The 27,545-nt window shown below is 37.1% G+C and overlaps 1 protein-coding gene across 4 annotated transcripts in view; it reads left to right on the forward strand.

Annotated features, from left to right (window-relative positions):
• The window catches only part of LOC150090174 (adiponectin receptor protein-like), a 155,701-nt gene extending 128,721 nt beyond the window's left edge, over window positions 1-26,980 (forward strand). For all 4 annotated transcript variants that reach the window (XM_090368990.1, XM_090368993.1, XM_090368992.1 and 1 more), the window contains exons 7-9: window positions 454-641; window positions 17,750-17,943; window positions 26,328-26,980. In XM_090368990.1, coding sequence (XP_090225116.1) covers window positions 454-641; window positions 17,750-17,943; window positions 26,328-26,465 — 520 coding nt within the window. In that variant the 3' untranslated portion in view covers window positions 26,466-26,980. The remainder of the gene's footprint in view (window positions 1-453; window positions 642-17,749; window positions 17,944-26,327) is intronic.
• The last annotated feature ends 565 nt before the right edge of the window (window positions 26,981-27,545 follow it).

Consider the following 27,545-nt stretch of genomic DNA (forward strand, 5'->3'; position numbering starts at 1 on the left):
TGAGAACACAAAACACCGGATTAGAGACACGTCTTACAACATATCAGCAGTTTGAGAAAGCTAAATTTGTATCCCTTGTTCTTATTCATTGTGCATGGGGACAAGAACCTGGTAAAATGTTTGTAATGTGATGCTCAATGGTGGTGTATAAAGTGTTGGAATGGTTCATTTCTTGAAAGATATTACCCTCAATGAAAACTTTTTTACACAAGTATTAATGTTTAAGTGAATACTTTTATATACTTGTTCCTCTAAGTCAGCAAATCAAAATTATTATTATATTTTAATAATTATGTTACTATTAGAATAGTAATAATGTGGCTTTTTGTTAATCGTCATATGTCGTATGTCAGAGCCACACTTTGCCAATTCTTACAATAATGAAGTTGTTACTTTTATTTTAAATAAATATTCTTCATTTAGAATTAATTCTTTCCTGTCTTTCTTCAACAGATTAGATTACTGTGGCATTGCTTTACTCATTATTGGCTCATTTGTTCCTTGGCTATACTATGGTTTCTACTGTGATTTTCAACCAAAATTAATATACTTGATCCTTGTTGTAGTTCTTGGCTCTGCAGCAATTATTGTATCTTTATGGGACAAATTCAGTGAACCACGTTTTCGTTCTGTGAGGGCAGGTAAGTACTTTTAGTCTTTTATGATCTTGTTAAATAATTTCATTCTTGTTATCATCCTTGATCTGATTTTTGCTTAGTTCTCAGCTAATTACACTTATGTGTGACTATGTGAGGCAAAGTCCATGTAACCATTTGTAACCTTATTCTCTAAAATTACTCTGGTTTGCCCCTCGAAACAAAAAGCAACTAATGATTTCATGCAGTTTTCATAGAAACAGTTAAATCAGTATGATTGGCACCTGGTAGGACATCTAACACTAAAACTACATTTCTGTATTCAAAATTAAATAGAAGGGCTTTCATCTTACTAATCCCTAATATAGTAAATTGTTTATTTTACAATTTTTAGTGTTTTTGCAATTTTACATGTTCCAGGGAGAAGAAGAGTCTGATGAAAATCCCATAAGAACAGAATTAAATATTCTTTGAAATATTCTTTTTTTATTTATTTATTTTTTTATTTATTTTTTATTTTTTTTATTTTTTTGGCTGATGCTGCATAAGCCTGCTTTCTTGCATCAAATGCCTCTACTAATGCTAATGCTAATTTAATTTCTGGCTACTTCCTCTTCTCAAACCATCAGTTACTTGCGATATTTTAATATACTGTAATTTGAAATACGGCAACAAATAAAGCACTTTGATAATGAGAATGATGTATCTATCATATGATACCTTGTGCGTAGCCAATCACGCATGATATTGCAGCTATTTAAACAATGCCAGGCACAAATTTTATTGTTAATGAATACAGTATATGTTGTCATGTTGAAAGCATCCCATATTGTAATACGATTTTATTTTTTATTTATTTATTTTTTTTGTATTTCATATATTTATAATGGTGAATAAACAGAAATTGTGAACATAGTGTGGTTGGTGCTTGATAGTATATTTTACCAATCAGGCAAATATACGTTTTGCCAAAACGTATATTTTGCCAATCAGGTTCCACGTTTATCCACAATTAACATGCCTGGTGTTAGGGTCCATTTTGCAAAGTTTGTTTTATTCTCAAGGTTTTGCTGTTAAACTGAAGTTTCATTGAGTTTAACTATATTGAAAAACATACATCTCTAACAGTTGTGTTTTAGTGTTAATGAAAGCAAAGAATTTCCTTATGTTAACACTAGAAGGAAATGAATGAACCAGATTGGTGCATTAGATATAAATGACATAACTATTGATGATCCTTTTCCAGTTTTTAACAAACTGAATAAATATTTTGCTTCTACATTCGTGCAATAACAGCTTAGAGATAGGCACCATACATATACCAATTTGTACTTGGTAGCTGAATGATTTTGTGATAAATGAAAGGAAATTGGAAGAGAAAAAAACCGAGGCTAAAAGTAAATAAAGCACTTGGGGCTGATGGAATACATCCAATTATAATAAAAGAAGAAGCAAAAGAGGTAAGCAAACCTTTAGCGATAATTATGAAAGCATCCTTGGATATCCAGGAAATTCCCGCAGACTGGAGATTATGTGCTTCTTATCCCCATTTCACAAAGGGGAATCAACAGGTAACATGAGTTAGCTTAACGTATTTTCCAGGGAGAATAATGGAGTCACTATTAAAGAAGTAATGCAGAACCATCTAGACAAGAATGCATTTATACTGCAGCCACAGCACCAATTTGTTAAGGAGCAATCTTGTCTGACCAATCAGTTGGATACTATGACACAGTAACAAAGCAACTGGATGCAAAAAAATAATTTTGACAATCATATGCTTAGATTTCAGAAAAGTTTTTTATACTGTTGCACATAAAGGACTGCTGTACAAATTGGAGCAGCATAGCATTAGGGGTAAGTTACTGCTATGAATAAAGGGATGGTTGAGTTGGAGAAGACAGAGAATTGTTATCAATGGGCACTGCTCCTCTTGGGAGACCCACTAACTATTGATAATAGTTAGTGGATCTCCCAAGGCAATATCATTAATGATATTAATGAAGGCATTTCAGGTTTAATGTCTAAATTTGCAGATGATACAAAAGTTGGCAGAGTGGTTAATGGTCGAATTCACTGTTAAACTTCAACAAAACCTTGAAAAATTAGCAAGAGCTGAGAAGTAACAATTGAGGTTTAACGTTGAAAAATACAAGATGTTTGGAAAGTAGTAATCCCCAGAATAACATACCAGTTGGGCTGTCCCACACTTAAAAAGTGAATAAAGAAATGGAACTGGGGGGAAGTTGTATACAGGCTGCTAGGACAGCTCACATTGTGAGTCTCTTTCTAATTCTGAGTCTCTTTCTAATGGCTTTGCATAACTCAGTATACTCAATTTTCTCCCTGTCAGTGTTTTTCTTGCTCTTCATTTGTCGTCTTTGGTTCATCATGACAAGTGTTTCTTGACTAATTTTTTCTTCTTTGGATTTCTGTTTCCCTATAGGTTTCTTGGGCTTTATCACTTTCAGAAAGTTGTAATATTCCTCGTCGATATCTTGGTCCTGAGCAGTCTGCAGAAGCTCAAACTTGTTCTTAAGTTCCAGTACATACTGCTTTTTCTCCTCCTCTGTTATTTCAAAGACCTTTGTATTATTTACTCGAGTCAGTTTTTTCCTTTCCTTTCCTACATCTATATCAAGTGTACATCTTACCATTCTGTGATCACTTCCAACATTTACCTTATTCAGGACGGTAACATCATTCACAATATATCTTCTGTTAGTGAGGATGAAGTCGATTTCATTAGTTGTTAATCCATTTGGACTCTTCCATGTCCACTTTCTGTTCACCCTTTTCTTGAAAAAAGTGTTCATTACTGACAGTCCTTGAGATTCTGCAAATTCCACAAGTCTTTCACCTCTTTTATTTCTTTCACCAATTCCAAAATTTCCTATAGTTCCTCTTTCTGTGCTGTTTTACCTTTTTCCAACCTTAGCGTTGAAGTCCCCCATAATAATAGTGTAGTGGGTTTTCTGCTCATCTAGAAGACTCAATTTCAGTGTACATTTCTTCAACCTCTTCATCATCATGGCTTGATGTTGGTGCATAAATCATTATAATCTTTAGCTTGTACCTCTTAGAAATCTTGAATATTAGTCTTGACACCCTTGGTGATGTACTTTTGAATTCCAAAATGTTGTTTTTAAAATCTTTATGGACCAGAAACCCAACTCCACCTTCACTCCTTTCACTGTTTCCATTGGTGTACAGCAGATTTCCACTTGATAAACTTATAAGTGATTCATTTCTTCTTCTTGTTTCAGCCAAACCAAAGGAGGTATGTTCCATTAAGTGGCCAGAATTTTGATCCTGCAGATCTGCAACAATCCATAGCACAGGATCCAAGCACCAGAGATGTCAATCCATATAATCTCAGAGGTGTTCATATCCAGCAAAATCTGGTGGCCTAAGTATTACCTGGAAGTCACTTTTGTGTTCAGTGAACCACTCTTGAACAATACTGGCAATGTGGCAGGGTGTATTATCCTGTTATACACTTGTGCCATCCAGGAAAACAAGTCACCATTGAAGGGTGTATTCCTGATCAGCCATAATGGATAGGTGGGTTTTAACATTCAGAGTGTAGTCTAGGGTTATGAGCTCCAAGAGATTAACAGGAAAACATCCCCATACCAAAATACCACCACCTGGAAACTGCCTGTTTCTGATGGACCAGGACATTGGAGTGATTCCTCTCTGCAGTTTGTTGCCATAATCCCCATCTCTCCTCCCCACACACATCAGGAAATGAGATTCAGGAGTCCATTAGGCAATATTTATGTTGAATGGTTATAAGCCTGGGCCCATTTGGAGGAAGGTTCATTGGATCGTGGTCTTGGAAACACTGCAACAGTGTTTCCAAGACTAGCCTACATATTGTAAAGACATTTCTCACGCTCTTTCAAATTAACACATTGTGAGTGCCTCAGAGAAGTAAGAATTGCCCTATTAAAATGTGTATTGAGATAGCTAAACTAGCTTATCAAGAATGAATTTTATTCTTTAATCAGATAATTCAAGAAAGTCATGCATATACCTTTCCCAGTGTTTGTGTCACACCAAACTGACTGATCATTGCACTGTCCACCAATATCAACTGGATGCACTTCTTTGTTGAGAAACACATAAAATCGAAGGAAGTGCATCCAGTTGATATTGGTGGACAGTGCAATGTTCAGTCAGTTTGGTGTGACATAAACACTGGGAAAGGGAAAATGAGAATAGGAGTGTGCTATAAGCCTAATGACTCTGATGAGTACAATGAACAATTGTGCAGAGAAATAGAGGGAGCCAGTAAATCAGAATGTCTTGTAATGAGGGATTTTAACTTTCCAGATATTGACTGAAACTTGTGGGTTGGTAACTCTAGCAAGACTTTTGTGGATTTATTGGAGGATTGTTTTCTACAGCAGCATGTTCAAGGGGCAACCAAAAGGAGTAATACTCTTGATCTGATTATCAGCAGTGATTATTCATGCATTAAGAACTTGCAAATAAAGAAACCACTAGGTGACAGTGATCGCAGTATACTGATATGGGATTTACTTAAAGATATAACTACCATGACAGGTAAAGGGAAGGGTTTTTGTTTTCAGAAAGGTGACTACAGTGGTTTCAGACAGTTTTTAAATTCTATACAGAGGGATCAACTGTTGATGTTACCAACAACAAATTCTAAATGGGAAGCCTTAAAGGAATTAATCTTGGAAGCTACTAGGATTTTCATACCAACTAAGAATACTGTTCAAGATTTAGACCTAAATGGATGTAAGATGAACTAAGGAGGCTTGTGGCAGAGAAGAAAAACATGTGGGATGCATATAAATTATCAGGTGACACAGAAGCCTATGGCAGATATAAGCAGGCTAGTCTTTAATCAAGTCACAAAGAAAAGCGAAGGTTGATTACAAGATTAGGCAAGCGAAGATTTATTACAAGAAATCCTTGGTAAAGGATGCAAAGAATAACAACAAAGACTTCTTTACTTATGTAAACTCTAGAAGGAAGGGGATGAATCAGATTGGTCCACTGGATGTTGATGGTTCAACTGTTGATGATTCTGCTCAGATAGCTGAGAAACTGAATGAATATTTTGCATCTACATTCACACATGAGGAATTCTGTAAGGAAGGGGGGGACAGAAGTTTAATAAACTTCTGTCCTCCCCTTCCTTGCAGAACTAAATGATTTTGTAATAACAGAGAACAAAGTGGAGGAGAAATTGTTGAATTTATACATAAAAAAAGGCACCTGGGGCAGATGGAATCTATCCATTTATATTGAAGGAAGCAGTGAGGGAAGTTAGCAAAGCCATAGCCATAATTATGAGAGCATCCTTAGATTCAAGGAGGTCCCTATGGACTGGAGATGTGCAAATGTATCCCCAATTCACAAAGGGGATTCAAGGGGTAACACAGATAATTATAGACCTGTTAGTTTAACTTCTGTTCTGGGGAAAATAATGGAGGCACTGGTTAAAGAAGTGATGCAGGATCACCTAGACAAGACTGCAGTTATAGTTCAGACACAGCATGGGTTTGTTAAGGGGAAGTCTTGTTTGACCAGTTTGATTGGATACTATGATGTGGTCACAAAGGAACTGGATGCAAAAAATAATTTTGATATCATATACTTGGATTTCAGGAAAGCTTTTGATACTATTAGTATTAGCCAGATGGTGCAAGGAAGCCTATGGCTTATGCTGAACCAGCCAAAAAATAAAAATAAATAAATAAAATAATAATAATAAAATAAAATAAAAAATAAATAAATAATAAAATAAAAAATAAAATAACAAAAAATAAATAAAATAAAATGATAAGAATAAAATAATAATAAGAAGAAAATTTAAAAAAATATGTACAGCAATACCCCGCACAGCTCTGATAATTGGTACCAAAATTGTTCCGTGTTATGTGAAACCGTGATGATTGAGGTATAATTATAATGGTTTTTAATTGAATGCGTACCAGAGAAACAGTCTATAAACAATTTGTGCTTGATAGCCAATTAAAAGGATTTGAAATAAAGGAATATTGCAAAAATTTTATTAATGAAAAGGTTACATCATGAGATGAGAAAAAAGGTTTATGGTTTATTTAGATATTTCAATAATGAAGTCGTCTCTTCTTTTTCTCGGCATACAGGTCTTTGTAGCATCGAATCCCATCTTGTAAAATTTGCTGTATCTTGATGCTACCTTCAACATCCGGATCTCCATTCATAATCGCCTCACAGGCCATGTTAACTCCCCGAAAAACTTTCTCCAATCCTTCTGTTGAAAATTCTTTTGATGCCGCTTCAGTGTTATCCACTTCAGAATTGTTTTCCTCTTCTTCATATGCAGTTTGCTCATCAATTTCAATGAGAGTTGCATCATCAAAGTCATTTCAATGTAAGTCAATGCAGTCATGTACATTGGCAGTGTCCAAAGTTTCAAACCCAAAGTTTTTTTCCAATCTTCACAATGTCTTCAGCATTTGTCTGAACTTGTGATTCAAAACCAGTGAAATCATTTGCCAAATGGGGCAAAACATGCTGCCAAACAGAATGCATGTTGTTGGCAGTGATTTCTGCCAAGATGCAGATATATTTTCAAAACTCCATCCCTTCATCTTTGCAATAACGTTCAACCATCGGACAAAAATAACTTGTGAACCATTCTGTAAACAATTCTCTTGTAATCCATGCTTTCTTATTGGATCGTCAAATAATGAGCAATGTGCTTTTTACGAAACCCTTTAGAGCTCTTGGGTTTTCTGCCCTGAACATGAGTAGAGGCTTCAATTTAAAATCCCCAGATGAGTTTCCACTCAACAAAAGTGTTAAACGATCTTTTGATGCTTTATATCCAGGTTGGTCCTTTTCTTTTTCAGCTAAAAAAGTTCATGAGGGCATTTTTTTCCAGAACAGTCCAGTTTCATCGACGTTGAAAATTTGTTCATCCTTGTAGCCACCTTCCTCAATGATGTCTTTCAATTCACTGGGAAATCTCGCAGCAGCATCTTTGTTTGCACTTTCACTTGAGATATGAACATTGTGAAACCCAACACGGTTTGTTTTTAAATTGGAAAAACAAACCACGACTGGCTGTAAATATTTCTTTATTCTCCTCTTTGTTTTCTTCTTTTTCCTTCAGCTTGTTATAGAGGCTCATGGCTTTTGCTTAATGATGTTTTGACTCAAAGGAATTCTCTTTTGCTTACAATCTTCTATCCATATTAATAAAAGACGTTCCATAATTAATCAATAGCGAAATTCTCTGCTTAATTATCACTTTCATCATGTAAGATGCTGTAGAAATTCCCTGCTCTTTATACTGATCCTTCTTTCGAATAATCATTCGCACTGATGCTTCATTCATTCATTCCATTTTCATGGGTGATTTTAGCATACAATGCACCATCTTCATGGCACTTGATAATATCAAGTTTTTTTTTTTTTAATGTGAGCCATTTAGCATTAGCATTAGCATTAGTAGAGGCATATGATGCAAGAAAGCAAGCTTATTCAGCATCAGCCAAAAAAAAAAAAAAAAAAAACCCTCTCCCATTTCACCCCTCCGTTCGTTCGAAATACCTGTCCAGTTGAGCTTTAAATTTGTTTAGGCTATCAACTTCAACAACAAGTGATGGAAGTCGGTTCCACCAACTAACCACCCGCTGGCCAAAGGCAAATTTCCGCACATCTATCCGACATCCGTCCTTCCTCAATTTGAATTTATGCCCTCTGAGGTGATTATTCTGAGAAAGATGAAGAATCCCATTGGCATTTAGCATGCTCAAACCATTCAAAGCCTTATACACCTCTATCAGATCACCTCGCCGGTGCCTAGTCTCCAGACTCTGTAATTTGCAAAACTTAAGCCTTTCTTCGTAAGAGCAACCCTTTGTTCCATTTACTAATCTTGTTGCCCTTCTCTGTACCCGTTCCAGCAGCTCTACATCCTTCTTGAAATGAGGCCTCCAGACCTGTATACAGTACTCAAGATGTGGCCTAACCATTGCCTTATACAAGGGAATAATCACCTCCTTATCCCTGCTAGAAAAATTCCTGTATATCATTGACAAGACACCATGAGCTACTCTTGCAGCTCGTCTGCACTGCTCAGAGAACTTCATATCTGCCTGCACAATTACCCCCAGGTCCTTTTCATTCTCCACCACTGTCAGTGTAGTACCGCAGAGTTGATACATTGCTCTGGGGTTACTGTTACCCATATGTAGTACTTTACATTTGTCAATGTTAAACTTCATTTGCCACCTCTCAGCCCATCTGTTCAACCTTTCCAGATCCTGTTGCAGCAGCATAGCGTCAGTAGTGTCCTTAACAACCCTGCCAACCTTTGTATCATCTGCAAACTTAGACATTAAACTTGATATCCCATCATCAATATCATTCATAAACACCGAAAACAACAATGGACCCAACACTGAACCCTGAGGAACTCCACTAATAACATTAGTCCACGTTGAGCAGTGTCCATTGATTACCACTCTCTGTCTTCTGCCACTCAACCATCCCCTTATCCATAGCAGCAATTTGCCTCCAATGCCATACTGCTCCAATTTGTGCAGCAGTCTTCCATGTGCAACAGTATCAAAAGCCTTTCTAAGATCCAAATATATAATATCAAAGTTATTCCCTGCATCCAGTTCTTTTGTGACTACATCATAGTATCCAATCAAATTGGTCAGGCAAGACCTGCCCTTAACAAAACCATGCTGCATCTGAGCTATAACTGAATTCTTGTCTAGATGATCCTGCAGTGCTTCTTTAACCAGTGCCTCCATTAATTTACCTGGAACAGAAGTTAAACTAACAGGTCTATAATTACTTGTGTCAGCCTTTGATCCTCCTTTGTGAATTGGGGTTACATTTGCACATCTCCAGTCTATGGGTACCTCCCCTGAGTCCAAAGAAGCTCTCATAATTATGGCTAGGGGTTTGCATACTTCCTTTGCTGCCTCCTTTAATATAACTGGATAGATCCCATCCACCCCAGGTGCCTTTTTTATGTTTATCCTCAACAATCTCTCCTCCACTTTCCTCTCAGTTATTACAAAATCATCCAGCTCACTGCCAATGTTTACTTTACCTACATCATTCTCCTTCCTGAATAACTCCTCATGCGTGAATGTAGATGCAAAATACTCGTTTAGATTGTTAGCCACCTGAGCAGGATCCTCAACTGTTGAACCATCAATATCCAGTGGACCAATCTGATTCATCCCTTTCCTTCTCGAGTTCAAGTATGTAAAGAACTCCTTTCTGTTTTTCTTTGCATCCTTTGCCAAGGATTTTTCGTAGTCTGCCTTTGCCTGCCTAATCTCCTTTGTGACTTGGTTACAGACCAACTTATATCTATCATAGGCTTCCATGTCACCCATTAATTTGTATGTATCCCATGCATTTTTCTTCTCTGCCACATGTCTCATTAGTCCATCTGACAACCATTTAGGCCTAAACCTTGAACAATATTTCTTAGTTGGTATGTAAAGCCTGGTAGCCACCAAGATTAGTTCCTTGAATGCTTCCCATTTTGAGTTTGCTGTTGGTAACATCATCAGTTGGTCCCACTGTATAGAATTTAAATACTGTCTCAGACCATCATAGTCGCCTTTACGAAAACAAAAACCCTTCCCTTTACCTCTGATGGTAGTTACCTCCTTGAGTAAATCCCACTTCAACACACTGTGATCACTGCCACCTAGTGGTTCATTTATCTGCAGGTTCTTAATGCATGAAGAATCACTACTGATAATCAAATCAAGAGTATTGCTCCCTCTTGTTGCCTCACGAACATGCTGATGTAGAAAACAATCATCCAATAAATCCACAAAAGCCTTGCTAGTGTGCGAGTGACCAACCCACAAATTCCAGTCAATATCTGGGAAATTAAAATCCCCCATTATAAGACTCTCTGATTTACTGGCCCACTCTATTTCCCTGTACAATATATTATTATACTCATCAGAGTCATTAGGCCTATAGCACACTCCTACTCTCAATTTTGATTTCCCTATGCTTATGTCACACCAAACTGACTCGACACTGCCCTGTCCATCGATGTCAACTGGCTTCACTTCCTTTGACTTTATGTGTTTCTTAATTAATAGCATAACCCCTCCTCCCCTCCTGTCCTGTCTATCCTTTCTATATACATTGTATTCCCCAAATTCCAGTTCCGTATTACTTATATCTGTGTGACACCATGTCTCTGATATCCCAACAATATCTGCCTTTGATGTTTTGAGCAATACCTCAAGTTCATCAAATTTATTTACCAAACTCCTAGCATTGGTGTACACGCAGGTATACATGCACCTGTTTCTATTCTTAGCTACCCTAACACAACCCATGTGTTTACTTGTAACGCAATGACTACCAGCAGTCTCTGAAATATCCTGCATCTTGTTTTTCAGACTTCTGCTCATTTGAATAGAAGCAGTGCAAGAATCACTTCCACCTCTGCCAGTGGCTACTGTTAATCTAATAGTCCTTGTATCCCCCCCAACTAGCAGTTTTCCGACCCACCTAACACTGCCTCGACAGCATCAGCAAAAATTCTTGCACCCTTTCTATTTAAGTGTATCCCATCCCTATAGAAGCAATCTCTCCTGTTAACAAGTACAGTCCAGGCTGAAAAAAATTCTACCCCTTGAGCCTTGCACAATCCCTCCAGGGCCGAATTGATCGACAAGGCTCTCATCATATACTCCATCCTATCGTGTCTGGGCAGAATTGCAGACACTTTCAAGTTCAACCCTAATTCACGGCTTTTTTTCAACAGTGACCTGTACTTGCTAAGTAATTCCGCCGGTCTCCTACTCTTAATATCATTAGTGCCAACGTGTACAACTATATCACCTTTTGTGCCCTTAAAAGATGATATCCGCTCTACAACGTCATCAACCTTTGCCCCTGGCAGACATACCCTGGTCCTATTCCACCTATCCTTTTTACAAAGCATGTTCCCCGTTTCCCTGACAGTAGAGTCACCAACAACTACTAGTTCCTGTGGGACCAGCGCATTCTGCCTAGGGGGCTGCCCCTGTGTTGCCCGATGACCAAGTGCAAGCTCTGGCGTTGATGTGGGCAGCTGAGAGCTTGATTTAAGTTTAGTAGCTCCATCGCTTTCATTACTTTTCCTTTTTTTTGACTCGTTTCGTATTTAAAGGGATAAAAAATAAATTGTGAAATAAAAAGTTTGAAAAGCTATTACCTTGTCTTGTCAAGGTAATAGCTTTTCAAAGTCAAGGATGGAACACTGAACGCTGTTGCCGCTGGCTTCCTGAGGATTGGCACATGTGCATGTGAGACAATAGAGCTGGCAGCACAGCATATATGTATGCATACCTAGGCTACGACAGTGCAGCATATATGTAGAGTAAGTGTCTAGGCTATTATTGTAAATTTTCGACTTTAACTTAGTCATAAAAGTTTATTGCTTCCTCTGAAAACTAATAAATTTATTATGAGTTAAGATACAAATTTTGGGTCAGTGGAACATTATAGTCATAAAACAATAAATTTTATGACTGTTATGGAACCCGATACCAAAGGCCTTGTCATAGACTTAAACTTAATTGAAAACCATGTTATAGTGAAACCCGTGCTGTTTGAAGCCATGCTAAGCGAGGTATTGCTGTATAATAATAATTAATAAATAAGAGAAAAGGAAAAGGACAACCTAAGCATAATTACCTACGGGAGGGAAACTCCTCCCGTAAGTAATTATCCAGCTGACCTTTGAATTTCCCCACACTATCAGCCTCTACCACCTGTGTAACTTATTCCAGTAATTTATAACTCGCTGGTTATAAATAAAATAAAACTTCCTGCAATACAGTCTAAACATCTCCCCCCATAACTTTAAATTATGGCCCCTAGTTCTAGAATCATTTATAACTGTGAAAATTTCGTTCTCATTCATTTTGCTTATGCCTCTCAGAGCCTTAAACACCTCAATCAAGTCTCCTCTAAGATGCCTAGTTTCCAAGCTCTGCAACCCACATATTCAAAGTCTTTCCTCATATGGATGCCCTTTTGCCAATGTCACCAGGCAAGTTACCCATCTCTAGACCCTTTCAAGAAGCAAAATGTCTTTCTTTAGGTGCAGTCTCCATACCTGAACACAGTATTCCAAGTGTGGTCTAACAATAGCTTATTTACTGGGATTACGTGACATCCTTATCTTTACTAGTGATTCTTCGATAAATCATCGATAGGACACCATGGGCCGTCCTTGCAACCTGTCTACAATGCTTAGAGAACTTAAAGTCTGACTGTATCGTAACACCCAAGTCCCTTTCCTCCACTACCGACTTTAGTTTAACTCCGCCAAGTGTATAAATTATTTTGGGGTTACTCTTCCCCAGGTGCAATATCTTATACACTTTGCTGGATTAAAGCATAGCTGCCATTTTTCTGACCATCCCTAAAGTCTATCTAGGTCATTCTGAAGAAGCTCTGCTTGGCAGCAATCATTAACTACTCTACCAATCTTTACATCATCTGCAAATTGACATCGCGCCCTCTATCCCTTCATCAATGTCATTTATGAAAATCAAAAACAACAAAAGCCATAAGGATATACCAATCCCAGTAATGATTCTGTGCTCCACAGGATGCACCATTGCAATCACATCACTAAGTCTCTATTATGTGGCCACTCTAGAGCCGTCTCTAATTTTTTCCTGTCCATCCACAGTAACTTCATCTTCTCCTGCAATGCTCCATCATGTTCTCTGCTGTTCATAGAAGACTTCAGAATGATTCTCAACTTCTCTTGACAAAGCTTCCACCAGAGATTCTTGCCGACTCCAACACTTCTCTCTGCAGGGGATAAACCAAGGGGATTGAAGTTCCTTTGCTGACACCGCCTCTCCATCGGCATGGGATTAGATGCTTTCGGGATCTTTTGCTGGCCTGGGACACTCCCAGGTGGGATTTTAACCACCCTCAATGAGTCCTTGTCGAAGGGGTTCTGCTGATGCTGGTCAACTGACAGGCATGTGATCACCTGGCTGTTTGGCCCTCTGCTGTGGGCTAGCCTTCTGCTCTGCCTATCCTTGCTTCCTTCCCCTTTTCTTATCTTTCCTATTCAACTCATTCTGTTCCTCTAATTTGGCCTCTCAGCTCTCTTGCTTTGCAAGTGGGGGAGAGAGAGCCCGTCAGGCATTTCTCTATCTTCTTGGTGCGGCTCCTCGGGCCAGTGGACGGATGCTGAAAGGCTCCTTCCATGGCGATCGAGTCTCCCAGTAACCAGAATCAAACAAAACAAACAACGCACTGCTCACACATAACCCACAATGACTGGCCTTGCAATGTTGTGCATACTTCACAGAGTACTCAACACTGATTTGTGTGGAACTACAGGAACCGCTTTACAAAAACACTACATCCACTAATCAAAAACAACAGAGGTCCTAATACTGATCCTTGGTGAACCCCACTTTTTACATCAACTCAGTCTGAGGAATAACCATTTATCATAACCCTTGCCTCCTGCCCTGAAACCATCCAGCTATCCATCTAAGGATTTTCCCTGTGATTCCAACCTGTTCCAGCTATTGCACATGGAAGACTGCTTTATACATTGGAGCAGTATAGCATTAAGGGCAAGATGCTGCAATAGATAAAGGGATAGTTGAGTGGGAGACGGCAGAGAGTGGTAATAAATGGACACTGCTCTACGTGGACTAATGTTATTAGTGGAGATCCCAGAGTTCAGTGCTGGGCCCATTGTTGTTTTGTGTATCATCAGTTAGCATTAGCATTAGAAGAGGCATACGATGCAAGAAAGCAAGCTTATGCCGCATCAACCAAAAAAAAAAAAAAAACCCTCCCATTTCACTCCTCCATTTGTTCCAAATGCCTGTCCAGCTCAGCCTTAAATTTATTTAGGCTATCAACTTTCACAACGAAAGATGGAAGTCTGTTCCACACCAATTAACTATCCGCTGGCTAAAGGCAAATTTCCGCACATCTGTTCTATAACTGTCTTTCCTCAATTTGAATCCGTGCCCCCTCACGTTCTTAATCTGAGCAAGAGGAAGAATTCCATCAGCATTCAGCTTGCTCTACCCATTCAAGGCCTTATACAACTCAATCAGACCACCTTGCAGGTGCCTACTCTCCAGATGCTGCAATTTGCAGAACTTAAGCCTTTCTTGGTAAGAGCACCCCTTTGTTCCTCTTGTTAGCCTTGTTGCCCTTCTTTCTACTCATTCTACCGACTCTACATCATTCCTGAAATTAGGCCTCCAGACCTGTACTCTAGGTGTGGCCTGATCATTGCCTTGTATAACGGGATAATCACCTCCCTGTCCCTGCTAGCAAAATTCCTATATATCATTGACAAGACTCCATGACCTGCCCTAGCAGCCCATCTGCACTGCTCAGCAAACTTCATATTTGACTGCACAATTACCCCCAGGTCTTTTTCACTTTCCACTTCCCTAAGTGTAGTACCACACATTTGGTACATTTCTCTTTGGTTATTGCTAACCATATGCAGTACTTTACATTTGCCAATATTAAACTTCAGTTGCCACTTCTCAGCCCATTTTCCCAACTTATCTAGATCCAATTGGAGTAGCATACTGTCTTTACTGCCATTAACAACCCTGCCACCTTTGTATCATCTGCAAACTTGGACATTAATCCTGATATACCTTCATCAATATCATTGATATATATGCAAAACAACAATGGGCCCAACACCAAACCCTGGGGAACTCCACTAATAACATTTGTCCACGAAGAGCGCTGTCCATTGATTACCACTCTCTGTGGCCTCCCACTCAACCATCCCTTTATCCATTGTAGCCACTTACCCTTAATGCCATACCTCTCCAATTTATACAGCAGTCTTCCATGTGCAACAGTGTCAAAAGCTTTCCTGAAATCCTAGTATGTGATATCAAAATTATTTTTGGCATTCAGTTCCTTTGTGACCACATCATAGTATCCAATCAAATTCGTCAGACAAGACCTCCCTTTAACAAACCCATGCTGTGTCTTAACTATTACTGCAGTCTTGTCTAGATTATCCTGCAATGCTTCTTTAACCAGTGATTTCATTATTTTTCCCGGAACACAAGTTAAACTAACAGGTCTGTAGTGTTCCTTTATTTGTGTCACTTTTGGAATCCCCTTTGTGAATTGGTGATACATTTGCACACTTCCAGTCCATGTGGTCCTCCTCCCCTGAGTCCAAGGAAGCTCTCTTAATTATGGCTAAGGGTTTGCTTACTTCCTTTGCTGCCTCCTTTAATATAACTGGATAAATCCCATCCACCTAGGTGCCTTCCTTACGTTTAACTTCAACAATTTCTCCTCCATTTTGCTCTGTTATTACAAAATCACTTAGCTCTCTGTTAGCGTTTGATGAACTTCTGGTACTCCCCTCATTGAATAACTCCTCATGTGTGAATGTAGATGCAAAATACTCATTCAGTTTATCAGCTACCTGAGCATGATCATCAATAGTCAACCCATCTATGTTAAGCGGTCCAATCTGATTCATCCCTTTCTATTCTAGAGTTTACATAAGTAAAGAACTCTTTGCTGTTTTTCTTTGCATCCTTTGCCAATAATTTCTCGTAATCTGCCTTCGCCTGCCTAACCTCCTTTGTGAATTGATTACAGACTAGTTTATACCTGCCATAGGCTTCTGTGTCACCTGACACTTTATATGCAACCCTACATTCTTCTTCTCTGCCACAAGCCTCATTAATTCATCTGACATCCATGTAGGCCTAAACCTTGAGCAGTATTTCTTAGTTGGAATGAAAAGCCTAGTAGCCTCCAAAATTAAGTCTCTGAAGGCTTCCCATTTAGAATTCAACGTTGGTAACATCATCAGTTGATCCCACTGTACAGAATCCAAAAACTGTCTGAGACCTCTGTAGTCACCTTTACGAAAGCAAAAGTCCTTTCCTTTAGCCTTGATGGCAATTATATCTTTAAGTAATTCCCACTTCAGTACATTGTGATCACTGTCACCCAGTGGTTCCTTTATCTGTAAATTCTTAATGCATGAATAATCACTCCTGATAATCAAATCAAGAGTATTACTCCCTCTGGTTGCCTCTCGAACATGTTGCTGTAGAAGACAGTCATCCAGTCATTATCTGGAAAGTTAAAATCCCCCATTATAAGACATTCTGATTTACTGGCCCACTCTATTTCTCTTTACAATTGCTCATTATACTCATCAGATTCATTAGGCCTATAACACACACCTACTCTCATTTTTCCTTTCCCAGTGCTTATTTCACACCAAACAGACTCAACACTGCATTTTCCACCAAAATCAATTGGATGCACTTTCTTAGATTTTATGTGTTTCTTAACTAACAGCATAACCCCTCCTCCCTTCCTGTCCTGTCTATCCTTCATGTACACATTGTACTCCCCAAATTCCAATTCTGCACTGCTTATATCTATGTGACACCACGTCTCTGATATCCCAACAATATCTGCCTTTGATGTCTTGACTAGCACCTCAAGCTCATCAAATTTATTAACTATACTCCTAGCATTGGTGTACATGCACCTGTTCCTACTCTTAGTTACCCTTGCTCCACTTGCTCAGATTAAGAACCTGAGAGGCATAGATTCAAATTAAGGAAACAGTTTTAGAATGATATGCGGAAGTTTGCTTTTAGCCAGCAGGTAGTTGATTACTGGAACAGACTTCCATCTGTTGTTATGGAAGTTGATAGCTTAAATAAATTTAAGGCTGAACTAAACAAACATTTGGAGTGTGGGTGAAATGGGAAGGTTTTTTTTTTTTTTTTTTGGCTTTTGCTATATGAGCATGCTTTCTTGCATCATATGTCTCAGCTAATGCTAATATGCCTCACATATGCACATATATGGTATAACAGTTCAAACAAAATATCGGGATAACTTACAATTTTGTTTGTCTAATATAAAATCTCAAGGATATCCCTTAGGCACTAATAGCTTTGTTAAAATAAGGGACATTGGACACTGTTTTATACAATAGTTCATTTAACAATATGTACCTTTCAAAAATTATTACAAATTCTCATTGTCAGAATGTGTCATTCCAATGAGAATTTTGTAATAATTCTTGAAATAAATATTGCTTACTTTTCTCTGATATTTATTTGTAGGTGTTTTCATGGGTTTTGGACTTAGTGGAGTAATTCCAGCAGTTCATTACCTTGTTGCAGAGGGTTGGTTTCGAGCAGTATATCAGGCATCGTTTGGATGGCTATGTTTGATGGGTATTTTATATATTACAGGTGCTCTGTTTTATGCTCTTCGAGTTCCAGAAAGATTTTTCCCTGGTAAATGTGACATATGGGTAAGCAAAAATGTAATGAATATAATTAGTCATCAACCATTAAATATATGAATGAAAATAAATTGAAGTTGGCACTGTAACTTTACCAGTTTTTATAAGTTTATGATTTTTTCCCAAGTTTAGCATGAAAAATGAGCTTAGTGCTTTATGACTTGACACAGTTATCATTATAATGTGTGGCATATTATTTCCTTATTTCGATGGATCGAGGATATGCTATACTACATAATTGAACAGAACAGGGGGGCACACTTCTGAAAGTCAAATGGCATGTGAATTGACAAAATTAAAATCTCTCATCAACAAAACACTATAAGAAGGGTTACAAAAACTACAAACCAGCCAAGCAACATTAGAACCAAATCAACAGAGATGGGATAGAGAAGGTAAAAAAACAAAATAATATAAATAAATAAAAATAAAAGTAAAACTTGAAAAAAAACTTTGTTGATCAGACTGAAGCTTTATTACCAAATCTTCCGTTTAATAACAGCTTACAAACAAAAATAAACTGACACTTCTGCCAGTCTTAACAGATCCAGAAGCAAAAAGAGCAGTAGAGCCAAATTGTATCCAAAAGTAGAGGGGGAGAGAGATCCCAATTAGGAGAAAGCCAAGTTTCACCATCCAACAATGTTTTAATCTGATGATGCAAATAAATTATTAAGAGTTGCAGTTTATTTTTCAAACTTCTGACATTCTCGTAAAAAAAAAAAGAAAAAAAAAAGAAAATGAGAAACACTTGTACGAGGGAGAGCACAAATAAGCTGAGCTTAAGTTTCATGCCAATACTAACAGAAAATGCTCCACTGTTTTAAAAGAAGAATAATATCTAATTAGAAACAGGCCAGGAGAACAAGAGCAGGACACATTGACAGCCTAGAGTGCAATAACATAACAGAGACAATTAGAATACAAAATAAAAACACTTGCTCGTAAAAAAAAAAAAGCCTTCAATGTTTGAAAAATGTCTAACATGTGAAAAACCACTCAAAACAACACATGCCTGGGGTTGTTTAAAAAAAAAAAAAAAAACAGAAAATGTGCATATTTGTTTTGCATTGCAAATGATTATACAAAATGGTTCTAGGTATTTAAACCTTGACTATTTTACTAGCAAATTCACTCTTTCCTTATAAAATTCATGTGATTTCTCTTAAAAGCAACTTGTGGCTATTGCCTTCACAGTATCATTCATATGAATATATGCATCCTTTAGAACTTGTTTAAGGAGATCAGCAATATGGTAATCTCACCAAAAAAGATGTGTGTAGTAGGGATAAAATTTATCCTTACTACACCTCTAACAAATTTTGTCCAGTGTAGCCTTTATAATATACTTTCCTTTTGCAAGAATTTGTTGTCATTTAACACTGTGACACTACAACCACCATGCCTTGATAAGATTTTGCAGTTGCATCAGCATTTATTGGAATGTAGTAGAAACTCCATGACTAATGGTTCTTGGCAATCAGAGAAAAATGAAAAGTGACCTTACCAGCACTGAACATTTAATGATCCCACTTCTTTTCATTGTAAGATAATATTCTTCATTTTCCTTTTCCAACTCTTAATGATGGTATCATGATCCATTTCCATCAAGAATCCTCTGCAGATAGCTCCACCAGCAGTACCAATATAATGCAAGCAAAATTCCATATTACAGTTTAGGTCATCTGTAAGGCATTTAGGTACCTGCATTATGAGTGCATACAACTAGTAATGCAAATAGTCATACATTTATAGCTGCCAACCATTCAGATTTGCTGTAGAGAATCTATCTTTTTTACTCAGTTTGACTTTTTTCGTATCACTTTTGTAATATAGTTGGTGATAAAGAGTTTGTCTTTTTTGCAACAAAAAAAAAAATCAGTTATACTCTGTCTTTTTCTTTTCTCAAAAAATAATAATAAAACCATGTTAAAATTGGTTTTTGTTTAAACTTTGGAATTCCTGCTTATTTTCATTAATGATATCAGGTATGCTGTGGTAGTCTGTGTTGCAAAACTCAGCATTGCTATAGATTACAGTAATCAAAGTGATTTCAAGGTATATCCCATTTTGGCGATAGTTTGATTTAATAAAAAAAAAAATTAAAAAAACCCGTCAAATTGAAAGCAGCTTGCTGGCTTTGGAAGTTGACTCTACAGGGTACAACATTGAACATCTTCTGCTTAACAACCTGAAAGAAACTTTCTGGCACTTAGTGTTGATAATACACCTGTTATGGTAATGCCTAAACACTGCAATAGCAAGGGTATTAAAAGAGGAGATTGAGCATTTGGTGATACTAGGTGGTCTCCTTGTCATCATATTAATTTGTCTGCTTAAAAGGAATTTGCATACCTTTCTGTGAAAGTGGATGAATACTTGGCAGACATTTATTATTACCTAGAAAGAAGTATTAAAAGGAAAGACAGATTTAAACTATTTCAACTGATGCATGCCATTGAAGTAAAAAAATAAATAAATTAAAGCATGTATTACATGTTGGCTGCCTTTGGTTAAATATGTAAGTAGTGTGATACAATATTGTAACCTTTTATGGGTCTGTATAAATAAGAGGTTAGAAATGGAGAAAAGCATATGAGCACTTTAAAGAGTTACCAAATTGAAAAGTACAAGCAGTTACTAGCGAGTGATATTGACTAATGTTCAAATGTAGCTTATAATCCAAAGTTTTGAAAGGAGACAGATTGATGAACTCAAGAAAGAACTTCTGAATTGAAACTTATGGTAAAAGCAATCCTAAACAGGCCAAGCAAGCTGATTATTCTAGGCATGTTATCCTCTCTCATGCAGACGGTCCATTTGTGGTTCTCTCCTCTGGCTTGAATAAAAGCAATTTACATTTGCTTTTATTTGTTTTATTTATTTTTTTTTTTTTTTTTTTTTGTGAAAACCTCAAACAAAAGATGTATTAGAACCGTGCTTGGGGTGGAGGTTGAGAATACGAAAGAAGATATTTGTTGACTTCAACTTCTGTAGACTAATTTTCAGGAAATAAGTACGAAGGAAGGTTTAATCCAGAAAACAGCAGTTGAATGAATAAACAAGGAAGATGAAAAGTTGGTTCTGTGAGTTTGAAGTTGGACAGTAAATGGATGTTGGCTGGTCGTGGCACATGTTCTGACTGTTTTGAAAGAGAGAGAGTGGGAATTTTAGAAGCCAATTCAGAAGAACAGTGCCCCTAGAAGTATCTGTAGAAAAGGCATGCAGCAGAAACAGTATGTCTATGAGAGAGTGAGTGAGTGGAGAGACTCTGTTAGAGATGAGTCATTAATTAACCTAACTGCCCTCTTCTGAATGGAATCTAGAAATCTGAGAGAGGTTTTGAGGGCACTTCCCCAAATGTGGGAACAATATTCCATGGAGGGTGGATTTGCGATTTGTACAGAGTGAACAGCTGTTTGGAAGAAAAGTAACGCCGAGAGCGAAAGAGAAAACCAAGTTTTTTAGATGCAGAGGAAGCAATATTTGTAATGTGCTTGTGCCAAGAGAGATTAGAAGTCAGGGTAATCCCCAAAAGAGAGATATCATCTTGCCTAGAAATAGGAGTGTTACCAATGATAAGCATAGGAGCAGAAGAATTCTTTTTTGTGAGATATAAGATAAGACTGAGTTTTAGAAGTATTGAAATGAACTAAGTTGTCTTTGTCCGACTGGAGAATTACCTGGAGATCGACATTAAAGGAATTGGTAGCGGATATTGGAGAAGTTGAAGCTGATTGAGCAGGGCGAAGTTTCTCAAACTGGAAAGTGGAATGCAATGTGCTATCATCGGCAAAACTATGGATAGGATTTCCAGTCAATGGAAGAAGGTCATTAATACACAAGAGGAAAAGAGTAGGGGAAAAAACTGAACCTTGAGAGACACCAACATTAGTGAAGAAGTTAGAAGACAGAGAGCCATCTACCATCACCCTCAGTGAGCGATCAGAGAGAAAACTGGATAACCAATTACAAAAAACAGTTGGCAAACCATAAGATGGAAGCTTGTTTAGAAGACCTATTCCATTGAATTCATTCATAAATGGATAACATAAGGCAAAGTATCACCAGTGGATCGACAGTGATGGAATCCATACTGGCAATCACTGATCAGACAGAAGGGGTTCTAGGTAGTTAAGAGTTGGTGGTTAATTGATTTCTCCATTACTTTAGAAAGAGTAGAAGTAATTGCAGTGGGACGATAATTGGATGGGAGGGATTTGTCACCCTTTTTAGGAACTGGCTGGATATGAGCAAATTTCCAAGCAGAAGAAAAAACATCTTTGGAATAAGAAAGTGAAAAAAAAGCGGCAAAGAACAGGAGTAAGTTCAGGAGCACCAGTTTTGAGAACAAGTGGAGAAATACCATCAGGACCTGGAGCTTTCTGAGTATCAAGTTTCGTCAAAATCCTTCTGACATCCTTTTGACGGAAGACTATATGAGGCATTGAATGGAGCATGTTAGGAATGATGGGAGGTGTTTTACCAAGATCATTAATACATGAGTTGGAAGGAAAATGGAATGTCAACAGATCAGCTTTATCTTTGGCTGGAGTGACAACAGAACTACCTGGTTTTGACAGAGGTAGGAGTAGAGATGGGAAAAAGTTGCGGCTAACAGCTTTGGCAAGAGACCAGAATGCTCAGCTACCATTAGGGCAAGAAACAAGTTTTCTACTCTTAGCCTGTTCAAACTCTAGTTTGGACTGATTAATAACTGCTTGACAATTGTTGCGACCTTTGGTGTAGGCAGAAAATGAAACTGAAGAATTGGAAACAAGCCAATTACGATATGCAACATTCTTCTCTTGAACAGCCTTAGCACATTTATTGGAAAACCAAGGTTTAGATAAAGGATGAGATTTTAAAGTGGAGTGTGGACTAAAGGATTCCATTTCTAGAAGAATAATTTCACTGACGCAATCTGAGCAAACGTTGACATCAGAAGTTTTGATACAGTAATCCGACCAAGGAAAAGAAGATAAATCTTGAAGGTCATCCCATTTTGCATTCTTGTAATGCCAAACAACACGAGGTTGGGAATAGCCACAAGATAAAGGCTCCATTGGAGAAGAGACAATCACCAAGTTGTGATCTGAGGTGGCTAAAGAACTGCTCACTTCGACCGTGTACTTAGAAGGGTTGTTTGTGAGAAAAAGATCAAGCATGTTGGCTGTATGGTTAGGATTGTCTAGTATTCTTGTAGGTAAATGAACAATCTGTGCAAGGTCATTAGTAATTGCAAAAGCCTTGGCATCTCGACCAGTAGGTCGGTGTAACTAGAAAACAGAAGCCAGCTGGAGTTGTGAACATTAAAATCACCAAGGAAAATTACCTCACTGTTAGGAAAGTTGGACTGGAGAAAGTCAAGTTGCAAAGAGAGGAAGTTATAGAGCTCCAAGTGATTAGTGGAGTTGGGAGAACGGTAGAGACAACAGATGAATTTGACAGAATGAGGTAGAGAGATTTTAAGCCAGTGAAGATCAAAAAGAGGAGATTCCAAATTACCAATCTCTGACGGAATTTCGGAACAGGCATTTCTTGTTTCTTTTAAATGTTATACCAACATTTGAAAATTCTAACAGCTCTTAAATCCTTGTATTGAGTTCATTACTCCTAGGTAAATTGAAGAATGTTATTTGCAAATTTATTTTACCGACAATTTTCAAATCTTCCAATTCCATATTGGAAACTGATTACCGTAGCAAATTAGACCAGATGAGTGATTCTGACAGAATCATAAGCACTTCTACTGCCAAGTTCATGGAAACAAGAACAAGTTCTGTTCCTTAGCACCGTGATGAAGTATGTTATGGTTGCATGTAACTACAAGGTGCATTAGTTCTCATTAAAAAAATTTTTCTTATAAATGCTGAGATAGCACAAATTTCATCAATTGGTAGTGCATCATTTTCATATTTGAATTTTTTGTGAGAAAGTTTCCCATGTACTTCATAGTCATTAAAGATAAAGAAATAGATGTTTTTCTGCATAAGTTCTGTCAGTTTTGGTACCTTCCAAGACATTATGAAAGAAGAAAGAACTGATGTATAGTGGTGCCCTTGGCTGGGAAACTAACAAGTACACAAGAAAGCTTGTTTACTTGTTAGTTTCTTACAGCTCTTGAACCTTGTATTGCTTGAAATATAATAAATTATCCCAAGTCGTGCTTGGAATTTTAACAATTCCTCATAGCAATGTTAAGTGTAATAGAATATTCAGACAGGTTAGAAAAACAAGAACTGAGTTCAGATCTTTTCTTTCTGGTGAAACTTTGGAAATGACAGCCAGGTCTAGACAGTAGGGCCATTGATATGAACAAAATCTTGACTCATCATTTCTGAAGAGGGCAAGGGCTGCAACAGTATCTCTCTCGAAGCAATCAAAATCAGTTGATATTTAATAGAAAATCCAAACAAATCCTATGTACATTGTCAGTGACATTTAATTTCTAATGTAGTGTGGACTTCCTCCTGCTTTTTCCAAAAAAAACTCCTGTTTTCCTACTGTTTTTCCAAAAAACAGTAGGAAAACACAAAAAAGAATTGGTATTGCAACATACAAGGAGTAGTAATAAAGGTCCCAGACTGATCCTGTTGCAGTCATGTTCGATAAGTTTGAAAATAAATGGAAGTGGCACATTGTAGTTCAGACTTTCTCCAATATATGGTGGTACAGAGATACAGCAGGTACAGGTACAGATACGGGTGGTACAGCAGGCTTAACAGGTTGCAAGTAACAACCAGTTTCATTAGTAGTGTTAATGTCCCATGTCACGATTTTGCAATGGAGCAACAAACAAATATCAAATTTTGCTTTAAACTGGGAAAATCTGCAACAGAAATATATGAAATGTTCAAAACTATTTATGGTGATGAAACACTAGGTCATACCAGAGTGTTTGAATGGTATAAATGTTCAGAGACAGACGTAAAGATGTTCGCAGTGAACCAAGAAGTGGGTGTCTGTCAGCTTCTCAAAATGAGGACAGAGTTGCAAAAGTTTGGGAAATTGTGGCGAGACGAGAGATCATTGTGTGATCCTCAAAATGATGGCTGATGAGTTGGATATGAATAAGAAGATGATTTGTCCAATTCTGAATGAAGATTTAGGGAAAAGGAAGGTCTGCAAAATTTAATTTGGGCTGCATAGCCTGACGGATGAGCAGAAACAGTGAAGAGTGTGAAGACTTCATCCAGACTTGCCAAGACAATCCTAATTTCCTCGACTATATTGTCAGTGGAGATGTATGTTGGGTGTTTCAATAAGGCCCAGAGATGAAGCGTCAAGACATGCAGTGGACTTCAAAATCATCGCTAAGGTCCAAAAAGTTTTGTTTACAGAAGTCTAGGATCAAAACAATTCTGATCATGTTTTTGACAAACGGTGTAATTTACCTGTTTGTACCTGAAGGAGGAGAGAAAGAGAGAGAGATTCATTCAATGCTACATTCTATGTACAACAGGTGCTTCAAAGACTATTGAAGCATTTCCTGGGCAATGCCACAATTTTGAGAGAAAGAAAGCTGGTTCTTGTTGCACAACAGTGCCCCCACACAATTTGCACTTGTGTGAAGGCATTTCTGACAAAACATGGCATTGTACAGATCAACAATCCATCCTATTCTGATCTAGTATCAGCAGACTTCTTCCTCTTTCCCAAGATGAAAGCTGCCCTCAAAGGAAAGGGATTTCACAATGTTAAGAACATATAGAAAAATGCAACTGCCAAATTAAACATCATCTCTTGGATGATTTCGCTCACTCTTTACAGAAACTTTTAGAATGGTGTAATATGTACAATCAGTCAAGTGGTGATTACTTTGAATAAAAATAAAACCATTTTTGAGCTCCTTCAATTTGTGTTCTTTTTATCGCACCAGTCCAGGAACTATTTCCACATCTCATATATGGCACCATCACTAACATTCACCATAATCATTAATTCACGAAACATTACATGTCAGTTTTTATGCAATGAATAATTCACCTTCACAATTTTTGTATTGTGAAGGTAATTATATGCTTGTCCATATCATAGCAGGCTACAGTATGAGGTTAGCATGCTGCATAAGTTTGGAGGAATCTGTTATGTATGTATGCATGCCTCACACATGTATCACCTGCTTTGTTACACCTGCCTGCTTCACTCACTCTACTTTGTATGCAACACTTATCTGTCTAAGCATTCTTTGCAGGTGCACAGAGAACTGTGTGTGAACTGTATAGACCAAACAAGAAGAAAACCTTTTTAGTTTCATAAGTTGATAAAATTAATGCCATACAATTTTGCTTCTATAACTAGGAAAGAAATGTTTATTATCCTATTATAGGTAACTCCTCGGAACCACAGTTGCTTTATTTATTTTTATATTTTTTTACAAATTTTTGCAGTTTCATAGTCATCAAATATTCCACATCCTTGTTATTGCTGCAGCTTTTGTTCACTACCATGGAATAACAGAAATGGCCATGTATCGTCTGACCATGGGAGACTGTGCCGAGGACCCACCTGATCATGTTATATTTTAACAATGGCTAGACTTTTTCATTTGTATTGTCATTGATATAAATTTAATTTAACAGCTGTATATATGTTTTGTATAAATACTTGCCCGAGTATTAATTCTAGTAGTTCTATCTTGTAAAAAAGCCTGTACCTTAGCTTCCTATGGTTTAAGAAAAAATTTAAAAAAGGAAAAAAAAAACCATTGTATATAATGTTTGTGTAGATGCCAGTCTTTTGAAATTTTCTAAACCTTGTTAGCCTTTATCACCCCACACCCCTTTTGAGTTTCTTGTATATAAATAACCAGTGGTAATCCTCTGTAATGCGTATCTGAGTCATAGCAGGTACATTACTCAGGGTGCAGTAGGAAAGGTGTAATTTTAAATTTTTACTGGATATTAAATGAAAATACTAGCTGAAGTTGCTATGATTAAAAACATGAGTATCATGTTTCTGCCTTATTCTACAAACAGTGGTTGACTGTTCTATGACATTACCTAGTCAAGAAAAATTAAAGTGATGTTACATTGAATGAATAGCAGAGAAATAAGTAAGATTAACATTGTAATATATATATAAGATATATTTAAGGTGAATAAAAACGACATATCGTAGTCTTATTTATTTTTTTTTTATTGCTATTATTATTGTTGATGTTATAGTTGATCGGTAAGATGTAGATGTGTTTATTTTAATTCAAAAATTCTTGTTATCAATTAGGACACTGTTAGTACAACAAATTAAAATAGTATTGTATACTATACTAGGCACAAATGATGTAAAAATTTGGAAATGTGATATGCATATATTTGTTTCAATTTACCTAGAATGAGCCCTGACGTGTGATGAAAGTTCTGGTTGCAAGTACTTCATGAAATAAATATGCCTTAAATTTTCTTATTTAGTGTCATTTACAACTATTAAAAAACAATTTAATAGTTGTCATTTACAACTATTAAAAAACAACTATATTGATATAAAATATCAATCCCAAACCATATACCTGAACAATAAATAATTACTAACTGTTACCATAAAATAAGCATGGAAATTAATTGTTTGGTTTTATATTTAATGATTGCTTTATTATAGTTATATTCTTT

Source organism: Mastigoproctus giganteus, chromosome 2 (assembly GCF_048544385.1).
Source record: "Mastigoproctus giganteus isolate SK-2022 chromosome 2, ASM4854438v1, whole genome shotgun sequence".
NCBI classification, from domain to species: domain Eukaryota; kingdom Metazoa; phylum Arthropoda; class Arachnida; order Uropygi; family Thelyphonidae; genus Mastigoproctus; species Mastigoproctus giganteus.